Source organism: Cornus florida, unplaced genomic scaffold, assembly GCF_030987335.1.
Source record: "Cornus florida cultivar Cherokee Brave unplaced genomic scaffold, ASM3098733v1 CherokeeBrave_3.0.0_Hap2_Chr01, whole genome shotgun sequence".
Taxonomy (NCBI): Eukaryota; Viridiplantae; Streptophyta; class Magnoliopsida; order Cornales; family Cornaceae; genus Cornus; species Cornus florida.
In genome coordinates this window covers 95219061-95241785 of record NW_026775571.1, presented here as the reverse complement: position 1 = coordinate 95241785, position 22725 = coordinate 95219061, and the positions used below count along the sequence as shown (strand labels likewise).

The following is a 22725-nucleotide window of genomic DNA, read 5'->3' as shown; positions in this document are numbered from 1 at the left end:
GATGCATATTATAGTATAATAATGTATATAATATTATTTTATTATATCTCAAGCATTAATATAATATTTATTTTTTTATATTTGAAATAGAAGCATATAATAAATTCTACGCAAGGAAGAATCTGTCTTAATATTGTTCGTAAATATATATTTTATGTGACATTTAAGATATAACAAACCTTATACTAATATGTCATGAGATAATTAATAATATGCTAATAAATCATTAATTAAATATGTAATTTTATATTTAATTAAATATGCAAAATAAAGTAATAAAATAATAATAATAAATAAAAAACCTGGACCGAGACTAGTATTGGATACTTTGTCCTTAAGACAAATTCGTCCCGCTATGGTGCTAACGAACTCAGTGGCGTCTGTCTCCCAGGAACGGTCTACATCCACCAGTAGCAGCACTACAAACTCGTGGATACGGCGAACCTTCTCCGTGTAATACTCTCTCTGATTCAAAAATGCACCTATACTATATAAATGCTGAATTGGGTGCAATCTGAACCAAATGGTTCAAACTAATCTTAATATAGCTCGATGAAATTGGATTAGGGTCTAAGTGGTTCGGACCACTTTACCTATGGTTTGAACCTACTTGGGTTGGGTTCAAGTCTAAGGAGGGAGATAGAAGAAAATAAAAATAAATGATTTGCAAATGATCCAAATGAGGGTATTTATAGGCAACAAGGTGCCTTTTTGGGTGGCTGTGTCTTATCATCATTGGACACAGCCATATTTACATGTATCTCTTCACACTGGACACATCTATTCTAATTGGTTGTAATGGTTCACATGGTGTCTGTTCACCAATAGACACATCTATTCCAATAGGTTGCAATAGTTCACATGAATAGTTATGTCTATTGGTTTTGAGCTGCAACCCTTTAGAAACAGATGCAACTTTTTGAAAAACAGATGCAACCCTTTAGAAATAGATGCAACCTTTGGAAAAAAACTAACTTTTCATTTAAATTCAAAAATCAACCACCCATTTAAATAAGCCCTGCCCAAAATTAAATGCCCAATCTAAGATTCCATTTAGTAAAAAGAATACTTGGACTTTACAATTAAGCCCAAGCTCAAGCCAAAATTTGGTTTATTTAAAATTCTAATTGGTTTCAACATTTTTTCCATGTGGGAGAAACACTTCCCACATTTTGCATACCCATTTAGGCTTATCAAAACACCACACTTTCAAGCTAAATTCTCATTCACCCGGAAACGGATTTGAGAAAGTAAATATACCACGTTCATCTCCTTGTGGAGAGAAACGCGCTTATTTAGAGATCTGTAAAAAATTATTAGCGGAATCTGATAGGGATAAATAACCTACCTTGACCAGCCGCCAAAACCCTTTGACATATTCCGTTATCAGAGATAAAGATTTCTATCGGATAAAAATGATGACATTTCTTATCCAGGATAATGAATGACGATGTGGTTCAACAGGGTGAGGATAATCTTGGCACAATTTGAGAAAGTCAAAGGAGTAAATTATATCCCCGACAAATCTGGCAACAAATGATCTCCTTTGATCTCGCACAAGCAGATCTCCCGCGGGACCAATTTGATTCCAATCGACAGGCATAAATATGGGACCAAGCCGTTAAAAAAGGTACGAGAAAAAAACCCCTAGAGAGAATATACATAATTATTATGTAATACGATTACAAGTACTAACTTGATCATCAGAGGATCCTCGGCTGGCACCTCACCGGTGCCATTCGAGATGACGTCCTTTTATTTTGCAGGTAAACGCCGCCGTTCCGAGTCGTGAGGATTTTCGCATCAACAATTGGCGCCGTTTGTGGGAACGATTAGTTCTCTGAAGAAATAATAATCCTGACGCGACTTGGCTCGGACGGAAAGACGACAGGTTCCGATCATGAAAACCATCCCAAAGTCATCAGTTTATAACGGGTTTCCATGTTCATAAGGACGGGTCTCTACATCATGATTACCTGTCCATCATACTGGGGGCAAAACGGTGGGTTGCATGATGCCACCCAATACGATGACAATAATCGCAATTTGGCACATCGACCCAGGTAGTCCAACGTGATGTTCTCCATCTAGCGATGCTTGGTCCCTTCACTACTGAGGTTCAGTCGTCTAAGATTAAACTCTATCTCATATCTGGTAGCAGCCAACTACCAAGGCCTGATCATTGAAGACTAAGGCCTGGTCCTTTTGCGCCTACATAAATGAGTTGGTCTTCACCCATCAAGAAGATTACTACCAACCAGGAGGTTTCTACCTACCATCATTTACCACTAAGGATGTCTCTAGTAACGAAGTCTCATTACTCCGTCCGTTCGGGCAATTAGGGTGGCATTCTACGCCCAAGAATGTATCGAGGCCTTCAGGTCCAAGGGGGTCTAATGTCCCTCCAGATCCCATGAGGTTTGTATTCCCAAGGAGGTTCCTAAGTGAAGGGAGATCATTGGACCCAACGAGGTAATGGCCACCAGACCATCATCTATCAGCCGTTGGGTATTACGCCCCCGTCCACCAGGCAACAGTCGTCACCTCTCTTCCTTTGCAGGACTTGCCTATCGACTTCAGATCATGCAAAATTTTGGATTGATAATCCATTGCAGGTTAATTTTCAGTAATCATTTCTAACACAATATAATGTTTTTAGACAACTGTAAATTGTTGCAGCACCAGACACCCCATTCGCTGTATAAACGTCTATATCGGGGGCAGAATAGTGGATCACACGATATTAATTATCGATCTACATATTAAGGGAAGTATGTTTTATCGTCGCGGTGTCGTATATAATTAAAGCTTTTTTCATCTGCTAGAGAGACAAAACGACTACATCTCGTATTAAAGGGGTCACCCTCCTTCAGACTACACCTATGTCCCCCACAAGGGATACAGTCGATGATAATGAGTGTCCTGTACTACAAGGACTCGAGCTGAATGAATCCCGTAATCAATATTCCCATACTATAAAGGATAGTAAATGAGTGTCTTGTATTATAAGGACCCGAGCTGAATGAATCATGTAATCCAAATCTCCGGACTATAAGAGATAAATGTTATGTATTATCAGGACCTGGGCTGAATGAATCCCGTAATCAATATCCCCGTACTATAAGGGATAGTAAATGAGTGTCTTGTATTATAAGGACTCGGGTTGAATGAATCCCATAATCCATATCCCCAGACTATAGTGGATAAGTGTCCTGTATTATTAGGCCCCGGGCTGAATGAATCCCGTAATCCATATCCCGGTACTATAAAGGATAGTAAATAAATGTCCTGTATTATAAGGACCCGGGATGAATAAATCTCGTAATCCATATACTATAAGGGATAGTAAATAAATGTCCCATACTAAAAGGACCTAGGTTGAATGAATCCCGTAATTAATATTCCCTTACAATAAGGAATAGTAAATAAAAATCCCTTACTAAAGGGATGAGCTGAGTAAAGCTCATAAAGTTCAATTCCCTTATTAAATGAGTGACAATCCGAGTAAAACTCGTACAATTTATTCCTTTACTAAGGGAAGATTACCCAAGAGTACCAAAAATAATAAATAGAGTAAAAATAGTACCCAAGGGTACCAAAAATAGTACCCAAGGGAAGAGTACCCAAGGGTACTAAAAATAGTACCCAAGGAAATATTGCCCAAGGGAAGAGTACCCAAGGGTACCAAAAATAGTACCCAGGGGCAGAGTACCTATGATACCCCTCGGATCCGAGACACGGGTTGATCAAGCCCAGGCCCAAACCCGAGAGAATATTAAACAATTAATATTTTAAAATGAACACAGAATATAAAGATTTAAGAATTTAAATAACAAAGCTGAAAGAATTATGAAATATAAAATCCTCCAAAAAATACTGAATAATAATACTCCAATTCTCCAAAATCTCCAAGAGTATAACTTGGGAATCCATCTAGTGGACCCCTAAACAAAAGTCCCAACTGAACTGAATAACTGAAAATAAATCAAACTAAAACATCGAGAGAAGTCCTACGTAAGCAGATAAATGATCGACTATCCTCGACAAGCACAATCAAGCTCTAAGGTTGGAACCGTCCTGTACCTGAAAAGAATAAAAGAGTAGGTCAAACCCACGAACAAGTTCTAATCTAACTGCAATCCATACAGTGACCCGATATGTAGATACATCCTAGATACCTCACAATAACTATCTAGTCCATACATATATATATCCACACTAAAGGACATTCACTAGACTACAATAGGGGTCTCAACCTGAATAAAAGGTAACATGCGAAAATGCACCCAAATGTGGGCATGAGTACCTAGACCTAACATGGTACACCTCAACCTATCATAGCTAGCTACGCATCTACTACATATACGCACCCTAACCAACAAGCCTGAGACTCAAGCTCATCTCGTGGTACCATAACCATATATCTAAAGTCAGTCTAAAACCAGAGTATGTCATTCAATTATTCATTGAGGTGAAATACAATTCATAATCCAATCAGTCACTCAACTTATTCAGTTGATATAACTTAACTATCACTAAATAATGCAAGAAGTCATTCAACTTAGTCAGTTGATCTGACTTAAACACAATTGGGATTCAATATTTTACAATCCATTCCTTTAATCCGATAGGTTAGGTCTTAACGTTTTGAGCTAAACCATCCCTAGTATGTCACCGTCCCATACCGGTGCATACAATCCTCCATATCCATGTAAATTACAACACATAAATAATAGTTTAGCAATTTACAGTCCAAAACCATTATCGAGATAATTGCAGAAGAGTATTTAATATTTCAGTAATTAAAATCTAAGCGTTAATCCATGTAATTGCGGAAAAGAATTTAATATATCAACAATTAACATCCAAAGCATGCATAGATCAGATTTAATACATAAATGACCTATCATGCATTCAACATAAGATTTATAATCATATTATATCCCATTAAACTGCTAAAAATTAAGTTAAGCAATTTAAGTTCCTTACATTAGTTAACAACATGCAAAGTTGTATATTTTTCTACTGTTTTATCCTTTAGCATAGCGACATAAACTATGCAATAAGAGGTTTTAATAACACTTGAAACTTGAATTAAGAACCCCAGTAAACTCACAACACAGTTCAGAAGAATTAAAATCATCCATCGTCCAAACAGTGCTAAAAAACATCCCAGTACGCATCAAAATAGGAGAGCCTGTTCTCAGAACTTGAGAGCAGGCTCTTTCAGAGCATGGAACCTACTCCATGCTTCATGGAGCCAGCTCAGAGGACCTTGGAGCTAGCTCTGGACTCCCTAGAGCCTGCTCTGAAGATGAGGGAGCCGGCTCCTTCCCCCATGGAGTCGGCTCTTTCCCACTCTGAGAGCCGTCTGCAACTTCTACGGCCTTCTGCTTCGTCTCTGGCCGCTTCCACCTCTTCTGTTCTTTATTAAAATTGACCCTAAGGGTCTTAAATTACATCCAGTTATCAATCCAATCCTTTTTTTTACCACACTTTACATTAAAAAAGCAATCAAAGCAATAACCGTTTCAAAATGCTTAAAGTTTAAAAGGTTAACCAAACTTGCAGTAATACTTCCAGACTAAGTTCAACACATACAGATGATAAATTTAGTATATATTAAACATGCACGATTTAGTTTTATGATCCCTTAAACCCTAGAGCCTATCTAGGTGCACAGAACACAAGTAAACGGGAAAGCGGAAGAAAAGAACTTGCCTGTGATTTCAATTATGAAATCTCGACATCGTTTCTAAATTTTCGGCAACCACTGAATACCTTCAAGCCTCCTATGGTTCTGGTTTAATCCACAACAACACTCCCTTGGTCTTCTCTATTTTTCTCCTTGACAACCCTTAGGTTGCCTCCGTTCTCTCAACCCTCTGTTTTATGTGAATAGAATTATGTTTATGTTTATAAAACCCTAAACCACTGTAATATTATATTTATAGGTTTAGAACAATAAAACCCTAATCCATGTAATTAGCGACAGAGCCCTAATTAAATCCTAGTCGGCCCATAGCACACCCTAAGTTATAATCTATGTTAGATACACCTACGGGACTTCAAACAGAAAACCCTAAAGAGCTAACGTATTTAAATACTCATTTATTTACATAATTAAACCATTAAATAAATCAATTAAGGACACATAATAAATAAAAACACTTTACCATTAAATTAAATATGTCAATTAAATCAAATAATGCAATTAAATCGAATAATCCAAATAATTCAAATAAATTCAAATAAATCAAATAATAACAATTAATGCAAATAACCAAGCAACAAAAACAATTAAATAATTAAAAATGCACCCAAAATACTTAATTAAAATACCAGGACTATCCTTTTAAAATTAGGGGTATTACATTCTTCCCCTAATTATAAAAAGGATAGTCTCGACATTTTAATTATTGTTTTATTATATTTTTGTGTGACTATTTGCTTATTTGGTAATTGTTTAGTTGTCTTAATTAATTATTTAATTTAATTGTTTAATTATGTGTTTAAATTGAATTTATTTGATTTAATTGTTTAAGTACGTGTTTAAATTGCATTAATTGATTTCTTGTTTTCTATAATAGAATTGTTTTATTTAATTATCTTTTGCATTTTCTTTAATTGGATTATTTTAGTGTGTAAATTAGTTTAATTAAATATGTTATGGTATTAATTTGTGTAATTGGATTAAATTAGTAACAATGTTAATGTATTAAATTAACTTATTAACGGGTGTTTAATTAAACTGTAGGGTTCTCTAAGAAGGTTCGTATAGTTAGCCACCGTATGTTACAACTTAGATTGCTTTATGGGCCGACTAGGATTGGAATTAGGGCTTTGTCTCAAATGATACATGGACTAGGGTTATTGTTATAAACCTATAAATATAAACATTACGATGGTAGTGTTTTAGAAAATCAAGTATAATTCTGTAAAACAAAGAGACAAAGCGATACAGAGAGATACAGAGAGAGATAAAAAGAGGAAGGCTAGGCTTTTGGCTTAGGCTAAGACTGAATCAAGGAGGGGAGTTTGGCGTATGCTTGTGGGTTGAACTAGGATTAGCAGAGGTCAGTAAAAACAACTGACGTTGTTGGAGTTGCTAGAGACGACAGTTTAAGGTTTCAAAACTGAAACTTAAGGCAAGTCTCTGTTCTATTCTTTCCCATGAACCTGTGTTCTATGCAAGCTTAGGTGGACTCTAGGGGTTTAATGAATACTTAAACAATCTGTTATGCATGCTTGATGTATTTTTAATCTCGTTGAATGAAACTGTTTCGCAAATTCTTAGAGTTTTTGTTAATTGGTTCCTTCTGTATATGTGTTTAAGTTTTATTTATTTGAGATTAATGATGCATATGGATGCCTTGTAATTAATCTGGAATGTTAAATGAACATTAGAACAAGGATTAAAAACATTACAAGGCCTGCGAATCACCGGAGTCGAAGAAGACGAAGGGAAAACGGACGACGGCATCTAAGGGAGTGAGAGCAGGCTCCAACAGGGGAGGGAACCAGCTCCCAAACCCTTAGAGCCGGCTCCCAAGGAAGGGGAGCCGGCTCTGGATGCTCTAGAGCCGGCTCTTAAAGCCCTAGAGCCTGCTCTAGGTGTTTTAGAGCAAGTTCTCAATTTTGAGAGAGCCTGCTCTCTCCTTAAGCTGCAACAGGGTTGGTTTTAGGGACTGTTTGGGCTATACAAGGTATCTGCACTTCGTTTAAATTGTTTTAAGTGATGTTTAGGACTACAACAGACTTGTATTATGATGGAAAAACATTAATTCATAATTGGACTAAGGAATGAAGCAAGTTGAAGTTAAGGAAAAACGATAGATTGAACACTGTTTTGGATATTTCAATTACTTGCAGAAACTTGAAGCTTCTATTATACATAATCTAGTACTGTTTAATTATATTTAAATAGAGTTACAAGTATAGTAAATTCATGAAATCATCTATGCTTGGTTTGGAACAAAATTGATATGCATGTTGTGTTAATTGTATTAATTTATGGATTCTATGGAGGATTTAAATGCTGTGACTCATGGTAGCAATTTAGATAGTTGGAATGTGATTTTTAGGATTTGTAATGATTGCTTAATGTCATGATATATGTATTAAACTATATGATGCATATCCTGGATAGTGGTTGATAAATAACAATTATTGTTTTAACAATTATGTTATGTGGAGGATTGTATGCACCGGTATGGGAAGGTGGTATACAAGGAATGGCTTAGTTTAGAACACTAAGACCTACCTATTTTAGGAACAGATTAGTTCTAATACTAAGTCCTTCCTATATTGAAATGAGATGGATTAACTACAAAAGTTAAGTCCTACTTATAACTAGGTGTCAGGTCAGTTAACCTTTTGAATGACACACCTGGAACGGACTTTATATATCTATGTTATGGTGCCATGATATGAGCTTGAGTCTCAGAACCATAGTTAGGGTGCGTATATCACCTAGGATGGATAACTGGACAGAGGTATTGTTCCTTGGTAGGTTTAGGTACACATGACCACATTATGTGCGATTTGCATGGTATCTCTACTCAGGCTGAGACAGACCTATTAGACTAGTAAGCGTCTATAGTGTGTACTTATATATATATAGACTACTCTGATATTGTTGAGTCTATCTAGGATATATCTGCGTATCGGGTTTATGTATGGATCATAGTAGAATAGGACTTGCATGTGGGCCTGACCCACTCTTTTATTTTTCAGGTGCTTGTCAGTTCCAGGGTTAGAGCTTGGTCGTACGGAGCAGATACAGACTTCCATTCCTCCGACTACGTAGGACTATTTTCTTATTTAGCTTTGGATTTGGATTACAGTTATTTCCTTTTCAATTTTGGATTTTATTATTAGGGGTCCATTTGAGGGATTCCCGAGTTGTTAACTTTATGAAGTTGTTTTGGAGTATTGGATTTTAATAATTGTATTTTGAGGATTTTCAATTAGAATTCTTTTCAGCCATTATTCATTTATTCCTTATCTCGATTTGTATTATGTGTTTGTTAAATACTTAATTGTTTGATATTCCCTCGGGTTTGGGTCTAGGCCTGATCAACCTGTGTTTCGGATCCGAGGGGTATCACACCCCCTAACAAAAGGAATTTCGTCCTCGGAATTCGCTCTTACTTTCTTCTAATATTTCAGAAAACTGCTAGCGAATGACATCTTTCCATTCCCAAGTAGACTCAGCCTCATTGTGATGACTCCATTGAACACGCACCAAAGGGATAACCTTATTACGAAGGATTTGATACCGACGGTCGACAATACGATACGGTGGCTCCAAATAAGTTGCATCCGGCTGCAACTCAATCTCCCCAACATCGATATGCTGATACTGATCCTCATCTAGCGAAAATTTTCGCAACATGGAAACATGAAATACGTTGTGTACGCGGTCCAAAGTATTCGGAAGAGCCAACCAATAAGCGACAGCTCCAACTCGATCTGTAATCATGAATTGACCGACCAATCGCGGAGACAACTTCCCTTTCTTCCCAAAGCGCATCACTCCTTTCATAGGAGACACTTTAAGTAGAACTTGATCCCCAACCTAAAACTTCAAAGCACGTGTGCGACGATCCGCATAACTCTTCTGCCTACTCTGAGTAGTGTGCATGCGATCCCTAATAAGAGCAATCTTCTCAGAAGTATCCTTAATGAACTCAGGACCCAAGAATCTGCTCTCACCAACCTCCATCCAATAAACAGGTGATTGACACGGTCGGCCGTATAATGACTCAAATGGTGCCATCCCAATAGTCTTCTGGAAACTATTGTTATACACAAACTTCACAAGTGGTAAATAATCCTCCCAGTGGCCCTTGAAATCAAGAACACATGACTGAAGCATATCCTCCATAATCTGATTAACTCTCTCAGTCTGTCCATCAGTCGAAGGATGATAAGCAATGCTAAGATGTAACTCTGTACCCAAAGCCTGCTGGAAACTCTTCCAATCCCTATCCGATATAATAGACAACGGAATGCCATGCAGCTTCACAATCTCTGTAATGTAAAGTCTCGCCAACTGCTTCGAGGTGAAGTCAGTGCGAATAGGCAAGAAATGAGCTGATTTGGTCAATCTGTCCACGATGACCCAAATGGAATTGTGATCCTTGAAAGAATTTGGTAACCCCTCTATAAAATCCATAGAAATGCTCTGCCATTTCTACTCCGGTATCGGCAGTGGCTGTAGAGCTCCTGATGGCCTCTGATGATCAATCTTGACCATCTAACAAGTACTACATCGAGAGACAAAAATAGCCATGTCTTTCTTCATACCTACCCACCAAAACTGCCGCTTCATATCCTGAGACATCTTGTTTCCTCCTGGATGAACAGAGAACTCAGAGTGGTGAGTCTTAGTCATCACATCCTTCCTCAACTCATTAGCAGAAGGTACCACTAACCATCCCTTGTACCTCAAACCTCCATCAGCCCAACATAGTAAAATGGAACCTCCCCGGAAGCTATCTTTGCAACTCTGTCAATACACTACCAATCTGTGAGTTGTGCCTTCAAAACCTTGTGAATGATAGAAGGTGTAACTACCATGCAAATCATAAAAGCATCCGATAACTCATCTATCGTCTTCAAAGCATTCCACTCAGTGGTGAATAAAGCAGAAAGATTACCAACGGGTCGGCGACTGAGTGCATTCGCCACCATATTCGCTTTCCCTGGATGGTACTGTATAGAGAAGTGATAATCTTTTATAAACTCCAACCATCTGTGCTGTCTCATATTAAGCTCCCACTGAGTGAACAAATACTTCAGACTCTTGTGATCACTAAATAATCTGAAGGACTCACCTAACAGATAATGCCTCCAAATACGTAAGGCAAAGACCACAACTGCCAACTCCAAATCATGTGTTGGATAATTAAGCTCATGAGGCTTAAGCTTCCGAGATCCATACAAAATCGGTCGCTCCTCCTGCATCAAAACACATCCAAGACCTTGCAAAGAAGTATCTGTGTAGACAAAATACTCTATCCCGCTCTGTGGGGTAGACAAAACTGGTGCAGAAGTTAACTTAATCTTCAGCTCATCAAAAGCTTTTTGACAATGTTCATCCCACACAAACCGTACACCCTTCTTAGTCAAATGAGTGAGTGGTTCCACGATCTTCGAGAACCCCTGGATGAACCTACGATAATATCCTGCCAATCTGAGAAAACTCCGAATCTCAGTAGGTGAAGTGGGATGTCCCCACTCAACCACTGCTGAAACCTTGGCTGGATCCACCGCTATTCCTTTTTCTGACATCACGTGACCCAGAAACTTCACCTCCCACTGCCAAAATTCACATTTCTCGAACTTAGCATATAACTGGTGTTCACAAAATGTCTGCAACACAATCCGAAGATGTCTAGCATGATCGTCCTCAGACCTAAAATAGATCAAGATATCATCAATGAAAACAATGACAAACTGATCCAAATAAGCCCTGAAGACTCTGTTCATTAAATCTATGAAGACCGCTGGTGCATTAGTCAGCCCGAACAGCATCACACGAAACTCATAAGATCCATATCTAGTGAGAAACGCTGTCCTTGGAACATCCTACTCCTGAACCCGAAGTTGATGATATCCAGACTGCATATCAATCTTAGAGAAATATGTAGCTCTCCTCAAATGATCAAAAAAATCATCAATCCTGGGCAAAAGGTACTTGTTACAAATAACAACCTTATTCAACTCCCTGTAATCTATACACAGGTGCAGTGAACCATTATTCTTCTTCATAAACAACACCGGTGCTCCCCAGGGTGAAGTACTCCTACGAATAAAACTCTGGCTGAGTAATTGCTAAATCTGATCCCTCAGCTCTCGCATCTTCACTGGTGCCATCCTATATGGTGCCCTAGCAATAGGCGTAGTGTCTAGAGCTAAGTCAATCACAAAATTGATCTCTCGACTAGGTGGCAACTCTGGAATCTTCTGAAATACATCCAAAAAATCCTGTACAATTGGTATGTTATCCAAAGATACAGTAATCCATTTTTCTATTTCCTCTTCCATATGGAACAAATAAGTGCTAGTGACCCTGTTAGAACGTGGTATAGCGACAACGTACATATCCTGACCAAGTATGGTGAAAACAACAGACCTATCATAACAATCAACTTGGGCATGATAGTGCAATAACCAATCCATCCCAAGTATCACATCATAAGTATGCATGTCCAGGACCAAAAGATTGGCTAGAAATCTGAGTCTACCAATATCTAGTGTCACATGCCCATCACTCTCATGTAGAATGGCTGTATTGCCTAACGGTGTAGAAATACCCTGAGGTCTACTGCATACCCGTGTCGTCATCCCAGATAAAACAACAAAAGATCTAGATACAAACGAGTGTGTAGCACCCGTATCAAATAAAACATGACCTTTTGTACCATGAATAAGAAACATACCCTCAACAGCCTGGGAAAATCCTGCGGCATGGGATTGAAAACCCTGCCGTAATGTAACTATTACGGTGCCTGTCCCTGAGGCTGCGGCGGCGCTAGTAAAGCCAGATATGTCTGTCCTTGAATCCGTGGAACCTGTGGAGCTGGTAAAGGCACTGGCGCCTTCTGCCCCTGCTGCACATACTGTCCCTGTCCTGCTTTAGGACACTGCTTGGAAGTATGACCATACTCTTCACAAGTATAACAACTACCCTGGAAAGTACCAAATGGCCTCCTCTGTCGGTTAGCTTGTGGCTGACCCTGTCCTGCCTGTGGTCCCCCATTCTGTTGTCGCTGAACAGGTGCCCCATCCTTTTGAGCATCCGAACCACCCTTGTGCTTCTTCCAAGGCTGCTGTCCTTAAAATTTGCCCTTCTCATTCTGTCGGTGTCCGTTCCCATTCACTTTCTCAGCTAACTGATTAGCAGAGTCTCTATCACCCTGCTTCTCATCCTTGTCATGTTCCCCTGCTGCAGATTTAGAAACTCTGCCTTCATAGCTGCCCTGACTGCATGAGAAAAGTACTTCTCATCAAAGCGAGTACTAAACTGATCATAAGTTAATGACATCTTCTCCTCTGTGGTGGTAACTGACTCCCACCACTGTAGTGCATCTCCAACTAGTTTAAAGGTAGCAAGCATCTGCTTCTGAACCTCCGTGCACTGAACCAGACGAAGATGTCGCTCAATATTTTCTTCCACTGATGAGCTACTCTCGCATCGGTGGAGCCTGTGAATTCAGGTGGGCTCTCCTTTGTGAAAGAACTCCTAGCCTTCTCTCAAGTATCAGTCTGAACAACCGGTGCAGGTAAAGGTGCCGGCTGTACCTGAGGCTGATTCCGAAGTACAACTGTTACCCTTGTTTCTATAGCACGAGCAATGAGGTCGTTGATGTGAGGAAGATACTTTAAATCTCCTCCCTGAACCCGAGTCTGCTGAACTTTCTCCTACTCCTCCTGAAACTGACCATCATCATACTGAAACCCAGGCATTTACTGCTCTTCCTCCATTTGCTGATGCCACAGGCATTCCTGCTGCCTACGTGCCGCTTTCCTCTATTGACTGTTAATGTTCTGTCCTCTTATAGCGTTAACCATGTTATTAACATAGAAAGACAGACATCAGTATGAGTTTAAACGAACCGCAAAAGAATACAATGAATTCTAAACTTAAGCTCTAATCAAGAGAAAACGCTACGCGGAAGTCTTAAAATGAAACATCCTAGAGACACTTGAACCTGGAGTGCTCTGATACCAACTGTGATACCCCTTGGATTCGAGACATGGGTTGATCAAGGCCAGGCCCAAACCCGAGAGAATATCAAACAATTAATATTTTAAAACGAACACAGAAGATAAAGATTTAAGAATTTAAATAACAAAGCTGAAAGAATTATGAAATATAAAATCCTCCAAATAATACTGAATAATAACACTCTAATTCTCCAAAACCTCCAAGAGTATAACTTGGCAATCCATCTAGTGGACCCCTAAACAAAAGTCCTAACTGAACTGAATAACTGAAATAAATTAAACTAGAGCATCGAGAGAAGTCCTACATAAGCAGATGAATGAGCGACTGTCCTCGACAAGCACGATCAAGCTCTAAAGCTGGAACCGTCCTGTACCTGAAAAGAATAAAAGAGTGGGTCAGGCCCACGAACAAGTTCTAATCTAATTGCACTCCATACAGTGACCTAATACGCAGATACACCCTAGATACCTCACACAATAACTATTTAGTCCATATATATACATATCCACACTAAGGGACATTCACTGGACTATAATAGGGGTCTCAACCTGAATAGAAGGCAACATGCGAAAACGCACCCAAAGGTAGGCATGAGTACCTAGACCTAATAGGGTACACCTCAACCTATCATAGCCAGCTACGCATCCACTGCATATACGCACCCTAACCAACAAGCTTGAGACTCAAACTCATCTCATGGTACCATAACCATATATCTAAAGTCCGTCTAAAACCAGAGTATGTCATTCAATTATTCATTGAGGTGACATGCAATTCATAATCCAGTCAGTCACTCAACTTATTCAGTTGATATGACTTAACTATCACTAACTAATCCAGGAAGTCATTCAACTTGGTCAGTTGATCTGACTTAAACACAATTAGGATTCAATATTTTACAATCCATTCCTTTAATCCGATAGGTTAGGTCTTGGCGTTTCGAGCTAAACCATCCCTAGTATGCCACCGTCCCATACGGGTGCATACAATCCTCCATATCCATGTAAATTACAACACATAAATAATAGTTTAACAATTTACAATCCAAAACCATTATCGAGATAATTGCAGAAGAGTGTTTAATATTTCAGCAATTAAAATCCAAATGTTAATCCATGTATTTGCAGAAAAGAATTTTATATATCAACAATTAACATCCAAAGCATGCATAGATCAAATCTAATACAGAAATGACCTATCATGCATTCAACATAAGATTTATAATCATATTATATCCCATTAAACTACTAAAAATTAAGCTAAGCAATTTAAATTCCTTACATTAGTTAACAGCATGCAAAGTTGTAGACTTTTCTACTGTTTTATCCTTTAGCATCGCGACATAAACTATGCAATAAGAGGTTTTAATAACACTTCAAACTTGAATTAAGAAGCCCAGTATACTCACAACACAGTTCAGAAGAATTAAAATCATCCATCGTCCAAACAGTGTTCAAAAACATCCCAGTACGCATCAAAATAGGAGAGCCTACTCTCAGAACTTGAGAGCAGGCTCTTTTAGAGCATGGAACCGGCTTAGAGGACCTTGGAGTTGGCTATAAACTCCCCAGAGCCGGCTCTGAAGATGAGAGAGACAGCTCCTTCCTCCATGGAGCCGGTTCTCTCCCTCTCTGAGAGCCGTCTGCAACTTCTGCAACTTCTACGGCCTCCTGCTTCGTCTCCGGCCACTTCCACCTCTTATGTTCTTTATTAAAACTGACCCTAAGGGTCTTAAATTACATCCAGTTATCAATCCAGTCCTTTATTTACCACAATTTGCATTAAAAGAGCAATCAAAGCAATAACCATTTCAACATGCTTAAAGTTTAAAAGGTGAAAACAAACTTGCAGTAATACTTCCAGACTAAGTTCAACACATACAGATGATAAATTTAGTATTTATTAAACATGCACAATTCAGTTTTATGATCCCTTAAACCCTAAAGCCTATCTAAGTGCACAGAACACAAGCCAACGGGAAAGAGGAAAAAAAGAACTTGCCTGTGATTTCAATTATGAAATCTCGGCGTCGTCTCTAAATTTCCAGCAACCACTGAAAACCTTCAAGCCTCCTATGGTTCTGGTTTAATCCACAACAACACTCCCTTGGTCTTCTCTGTTTTTCTCCTTGACAACCCTTACGGTGCCTCCGTTCTCTCAACCCTCTGTTTTATGTGAATAGAATTATGTTTATGTTTATAAAACCCTAAACCACCGTAATATTATATTTATAGGCTTAGAACAATAAAATCCTAATTCATGTATTTAGAGACAAAGCCCTAATTAAATCCTAGTCGGCCCATAGCACACCCTAAGTTATAATCTATGTCAGATACACCTACGGGACTTCAGACAACTAAAGAGCTAACGTATTTAAATACTCATTTATTTACATAATTAAACCATTAAATAAATCAATTAAGGACACATAATAAATAAAAACACTTTACCAATTAAATTAACTAAGTCAATTGCAATTAAATCAAATAATCCAAATAAATTCAAATAAATCAAATAATAACAATTATGCAAATAACCAAGCAACAAAAACAATTAAATAATTAAAAATGCACCAAAAATACTTAATTAAAATACTAGGACTATCATTTTAAAATTAGGGGTATTACAGTACTCAAGGGTACCAAAAATAATACCCAGGGGCAGAGTACCCAAGGGTACTAAAAATAGTACCAAGGAAAGATTACCCAAGGGGTACTAAAAATAGTACCCAGGGGCAGAGTAGCCAAGGGTACCAAAAATAGTACCCAGGGGCAGAGTAACTAAGGGTATCAAAAATAATACCCAAGGGAAGATTACCCAAGGGTACCAAAAATAGTACCCAAGGGTACCAAAAATAGTATTCAGGAGCAGAGTACTCAAGGATTCCAAAAATAGTACCTAGGGGCAGAGTATCTAAGGGTACTAAAAATAGTACCCAGGGGCAGATTACACAAGGGTACCAAAAATAGTACCCAGGGGCAGAATACCCAAGGGTACCAAAAATAGTACCCAGGGGCAGAGTAGCCAAGTGTACAAAAAATAGTACCCAAAGGAAGATTACCCAAGGGTACCAAAAATAGTACCCAAGGGAACAGTACCCAAGGAACCATTACCTAAGGGAATCATACCCAAGGGAACAGTACCCAAGGTACCATTACTCAAGGGAAGAGAATCCAAGGGAAAAAATTACCCAAGGGAAGATTACCCAGGGGAACAGTACCTAGGAAAAAAAAAAAAAAAGGGTTACTGTTCACATGAAAAGTATTCGCGAGCACTATGAACAGTTCCCAGGCCAAAAAAAAAAAAGTTACTATTCAATTAACAGTACCCGTGGGCACTGTTCTCGAGGGAACAGTGCCGGGGCAAAAAAAAAAAAAATTCTACTGCTCATATGAAAATTAGGGCAGTGGGCATTACATTCCCAAAGCTAGACGAGCAAGTTTGGGAATGGGGGGCAACTGATAGGGAAAAATAACGTACATTGACCAGCCGCCAGAACTCTTCGATATATTCCATTATCAGAGATAAAGATTTCCATCGGATAAGAATAATGACAATTCTTATCCAGGATAATGAATGACGACGTGATTCAATAGGGTGAGGATAATCTTGGTACAATTTGAGAAAGTCAAAGGAGTAAATCATATCCCCAACAAATCTGGCAACAAACGATCTCCTCTCATCTTGCACAAGCGGATCTCCCTCGGGACCAATTTGATTCCAATCAACAGTCATAAATATGGCACCAAGCTGTTAAAGAAGGTACGAGAAAAAAACCCCTAGAGAGAATATACATAATTATTATCTGATACGATTACAAGTATTAACTTGATCGTCAGAGGGTCCTCGACTGGCACCCCACCGGTACCATTCGAGATGACGTCCTTTTATTTTGCAGGTAAACGCCGTCGTTCCGAATCGCGAGAATTTTCGCATTAACAGAATCTATTCCAAATCTTATCCAAAGTTTATGTTTTTAATGCCCCCGTTTCCAATAGTTTTTATATGTTATCTTTCTAGTTACATTTTGCTATAGTATTTCTGGTGTTGTTTGGTTTTGTCTCTTTAGGAACAGCATGAATTTTTTTCACCTGGGTTAAATGTAAAATATGGGTTTGTTGGGATGGACTTGGGAGGATTTGGGCTTGCTTTTTTCAGAGTCACATATATCACCAACGATGTTTCTTATTAGATGCACCTACGAGACGAAGTTTATTCTTCGTTAAAATTTAGACGTAATGAAAAAGAAATAATTAATAGAATAGTACAGACATGCTATATATGGGCACAAAATTGAGGGTTTGGTAAGTAATAAATCAATAGTACATACATGCTATAGCATGAAATTGAGGGTTAGGTCAGTACTACAGTAATATATGATGTTATAAGAGCATCTCTAGCACTCTGTAAAAATATATTTTTGTGTAAAATATACATTGTTATGTATGATGTGTAATTTATTTATTTATTTTATTTTTATTTTTATTTTTTTTATCTCTAGTAATCGGTTAAGATACAATATCACATCACCAATGTGTAAAATTATGGTGTATTTTACACAATTTTTTTACACAGCCATAACAGCATATTTCTTTTGTTCTCCCTCTTTCTCATTATAGGGTGTGGGTTGTGGAAATGAAAAGAAGAGGTTCAAATGGGATGGTTCATAGAACGAGCTAGGAAGGTTTCAATTCTTTGCAATTATTTCAGCATGTATGAGCACTTTTTGATGGAGAACAATTTATACCTCACCGAATTGGCAATTACACTAAAAGTCTTTGCTGGAGTTACACTCAGATTCCGGAAGACCCTGTTGTTGCGTTCCCTCCACATATGGTAGACAAAGCTTGCCAGCATTAGCTTCCAAGTAAGTATTTTACGGAATTTTATTTTTTGCTCCGAGAATTAAATTTAGGGATGGCAATTTATCAACATTCTTCTCAAAATGTTTCAATCTGTTGCGAGTACGGGGCGGGTCTGGAATTGTCAATAAATAAATGAGGCGGGCATGAGTTTAGACAAACCCCCTCCAAACCAACCCGTTACCATCCCTAGTAATGTTAAAATATATATATATATATATATATATATATATATATATATATATATATATATTTAATAAATTTGGAAAGCTGTCAATGCAAAAGGTGCTAAAAGAGAAAAATTAAAGATTGATTATGTTTTCACCACCCAAATATGTTATTTAGTGATATTTTCTCTTCTTCAATATAATGAAAGGTAAATGATTTGAGGTCCCCCAATATTCTAACACTTGGAATTGACTTAATTTTTAAAAGAACAATTGGAATTAATTTGTTATTACATTTTTTCGCTAATTAATCTTGACATTAAACATCATTTTTTCCCTTTTTGTTCCAATAATCTATTTTGTTCATAATCTAATATATATACACATGTAATCAGAATTTTTGGAGTATTTGGTGTAAATTTGTAGTACATGCAATCCGAAAATTCTTTCGTGCTTGATTTATCCTCAAATTGTCGACCCCATTTTGAGTCTATTGTTCCAAATTTCCAATCTTCTAAAACAAATATATACTATATGATAAGAATTGATAAGTACAACTCCCGTTAAGGCTCCGTATTATTTTTATTTTGTCAGTGTTTGGCAAAGGCCTACGTTAGGTCGAGTCCAGTGAACGAGACATGTAAAATAATTTATCAAAAATTTATAGATAAATTATTTTTGTTAAATTTTAATATTTTTTTTCTTCCAAAATATTTTACGACAACCAAATATCAAAAAAATAAAAAATAATTTTTTAAAAAATATTTTAAGTCTAAACAAACAGAGCCTAACTAACCGCGTCTTACAACACCAATGGTAGTTGGATTTTTAATTTTTGTTATATATATATATATATATATATATATTTAATCATGTTCAATATGACCCGACTTAATATCATGATTAAATTTCACATTTGTTATACGTAACAATTCATTATTTTTTAACAAATAAAACCTACCAATAGCAGCAATGTCGAGATCAACGTATCATTTCAAATAACTAGACAATTTAGAGAAAGTGAACCAAAGCAAGAAATAAGAAGTTACACAAGCTAATCATATAAAATTATTACAACAACGGTAAAATTTTAATTTTAAAATTGTGTTAGAGAAATTCTTTGTATACAGGTACGTGCTTATATGTCAAGCTGAAAACGAGTAATGTGGTAGTATAAAGTAGGGTTTTTAAGTTAGTTAGGGTTCTTGGTCACGGGTTCTTAGTATAAAGTAGGGTTTTAGGGTTTAGGTTGTTAGTTAGGGTTTTAGGTTGGTTAGGGTTCATAGCAGAGACAGAGGAGAGGGGGGGAATGGCTAATTTGAGGAGTTTTGGCAATCGGATGCTGTATTGCCACCGGTCTCTGCTAAGAACATGGTTCAATTGTTCCAATCCGGCGAGATTTCACAACTTCAGTACCGGTGGCGATGATGGTTTGTTTCTTGGATGCGGATGCTTCAAAAAGGCTGCAACCTTTTCTTCTTCGCCTGTAAGTCGTCCTCCTCCTCCTCCATTGCTTATGCTACCTCCGGGGGTGGTGGTTGTCTTCGATGATAACAAAACATCCCTAAATCACTCAAACCACGAGGATGATGATAACTATTTTAATTTCTTCAGTGTTTCAGAACAGAGTCAATTTAGGGTTCGGAAGAATCTTAGTAGTATACCATGGTAGAGGGAACTCCTTATGCCTAAAGCCGCACCATGCGTGGGGTCTTCCCATGGCTGGTTGGCCTTTAACCACCTTCAGAATTGTCATCCTTATCTCTACAACCCATTGATGGATTCTCCTCATTTCCCCTACATTCCCCTCCCTTCCATCGAAACCCTCCCTTCCTTTCTCGCCGCACGCCTTTTCAAATCCGATCACTTCTCCCCTTCCCCTTCTCTCAACACCCAGTTCCTAATCTCACTTTACAAGATCACGAATATCGAGGAGGAGGACGCAGATGAGCTCGCCGTTTACCCCAAAGACATTGATTACTTTTATGTACGAAGGCTTGTTATGTCATCACCCCCATCTCTCCCCTTTTATTCATCAGATTCATCTTCTCCCGGAAATGATTGCACTATAATGGCCATCCACAGCGGCTCCGACAGTCTTGCCTTCTGCAAACCGGGCGATGATAGCTGGACCGACTTGGAGGGTTCGCTCGGATGTTATTCTGATCTCATATATTCCAGCAAGAATCACCGATTTTATGCAATGAGATCAGATTATAGCATTGAAGCTTGGGATCTCAGAGACCCTTCTTCTCCCAAATATCAAGTTTTTGATAGTCCCGACTTTTGTCCTGGGAAGCTTTACCACAAATTTAAGGGATCTTATAATTTTACATTCACAAATTACTTAGTTGAATCCTCGGGGGATCTTTTGGTGCTTCGCAGATTTATAGCCCTAAGTGTTGCTGAAACTGAATTTGTGCATCCTCGTAGGTCTGAAGACGATGTGGTGAATAACATTAATGATGATGAACGAGAAAATCTTTTCCTTCAAGATGATGATGCTTATTGGACTCTGGGATTTGATGTTCATAAGTTTGATTTCGATCAGAGTAAGTGGGAACCTGTGGATTGCTTAGGTGACCGAGCACTGTTTGTGGGTTCTAATCATTCCTTTTCTCTCTCAACTTGCCATTATCCCGAGCTGATGAAGAATTCTATCTACTTCACTGATCATTTCCTCGAAGGATTTAACCAAATATATGATGGCCATGACAATGGTGTCTTTCACCTAGCAAAAAACTGCATAAAACCTTATTATCCAAGAAGGTTGAAGATCATTAACCCACCTCCAGTTTGGGTTGCCCCCAACACAATGTAGTTTGGCTTACTAATTAGGTATGGTTGGTAGGAACATGATTATAATGTTTATGACTCTTCATTGTATATGCAATTGCCTAATAGGGTAGATTTTGGTGCTTTACTTATTTGTGGTTGCTACCAGAGGTTGTAATGTTTATGACTGTTGATTATATTTGCAATTGCCTAAAAGGGTAGAATTTGGTGGTATCGGATTTGTGCTTGAAAAGTTAATATTATTTGTTTGAATCCTAAATGGAGTGTAGTAACTAGCTGCTATTTGATAACTTTATTCAAATCCCAAAGCTCACATTATTGTGTATTTGCTTGTATATTTAAATATGGAATTGTGAGAATTTCATCATATAATCACATATTACCAGATTGATCTTGCTGAATGTCTAATTATGTGAACACATTTATTTATCATTTAACATATAGATATATGTGCTCATGTTTTTTTAAAAAAAAAAAAAAAAATTATTGTCTTTTAATAAATAGGAACAATGTTGTAGGAACATGATTACAATGTGAAAAGTCAATATTATTGCTTTGAATAATATTATTCCTAAAAGGGTAGATTTTGGTGGTATCGGATTTGGGCTTGAAAAGTTAATATTAATGGTTTGAATCCTAAATGGAGTGTAGTAACTAGCTGCTATTTGATAACTTTATTCAAATCCCAAAGCTCAGATTATTGTGTATTTGCTTGTATATTTAAATATGGAATTGTGAGAATTTCATCATATAATCACATCTTACAAGATTTATCTTGCTGAATGTCTAATTGTGTGAACACATTTATTTATCATTTAACAAATAGATATATGTGCTCATGTTTGTTTTTTTTTCATTTATTGGCTTTTAATATATAGGAACAATGTTGTAATGTTTATGACATTTGATTATATATGCAATTGCCTAGTAGATTTTGGTGCAAACTGATTTGTGCTTGAAAAGAAGTTTTTGCTTATGATTCTCAATGGCTGGTGTTGGATAGTGTATGAAAATGCTGGTGTTTGAAAATATAACCCTGTATGAAAATGCTGGTGTTGGACCTCAAGCAATTAAAATGCTGCTGTCAAGATAAGGCTTTCTCTTCCTCCTTTCATCTATGTAAGTTAGTTACTTTTGCGTTGCGAACTTGCGATGATTATGA

At 37.6% G+C, this 22725-nt stretch overlaps 1 protein-coding gene across 1 annotated transcript; it reads left to right on the top strand.

Annotated features, from left to right (window-relative positions):
- The first annotated feature begins 20451 nt into the window (after positions 1-20451).
- On the top strand, positions 20452-21588 carry LOC132278019 (uncharacterized). The gene has a single exon (XM_059779854.1). The coding sequence runs from the start codon at positions 20452-20454 to the stop codon at positions 21586-21588; it is 1137 nt and encodes a 378-aa protein (XP_059635837.1).
- Positions 21589-22725: the final 1137 nt, after the last annotated feature.

Bases quoted from the DNA above. Each gene is read 5' to 3' on its own strand.
- LOC132278019 (XM_059779854.1), top strand. From the start codon at position 20,452: ATGCCTAAAGCCGCACCATGCGTGGGGTCTTCCCATGGCTGGTTGGCC.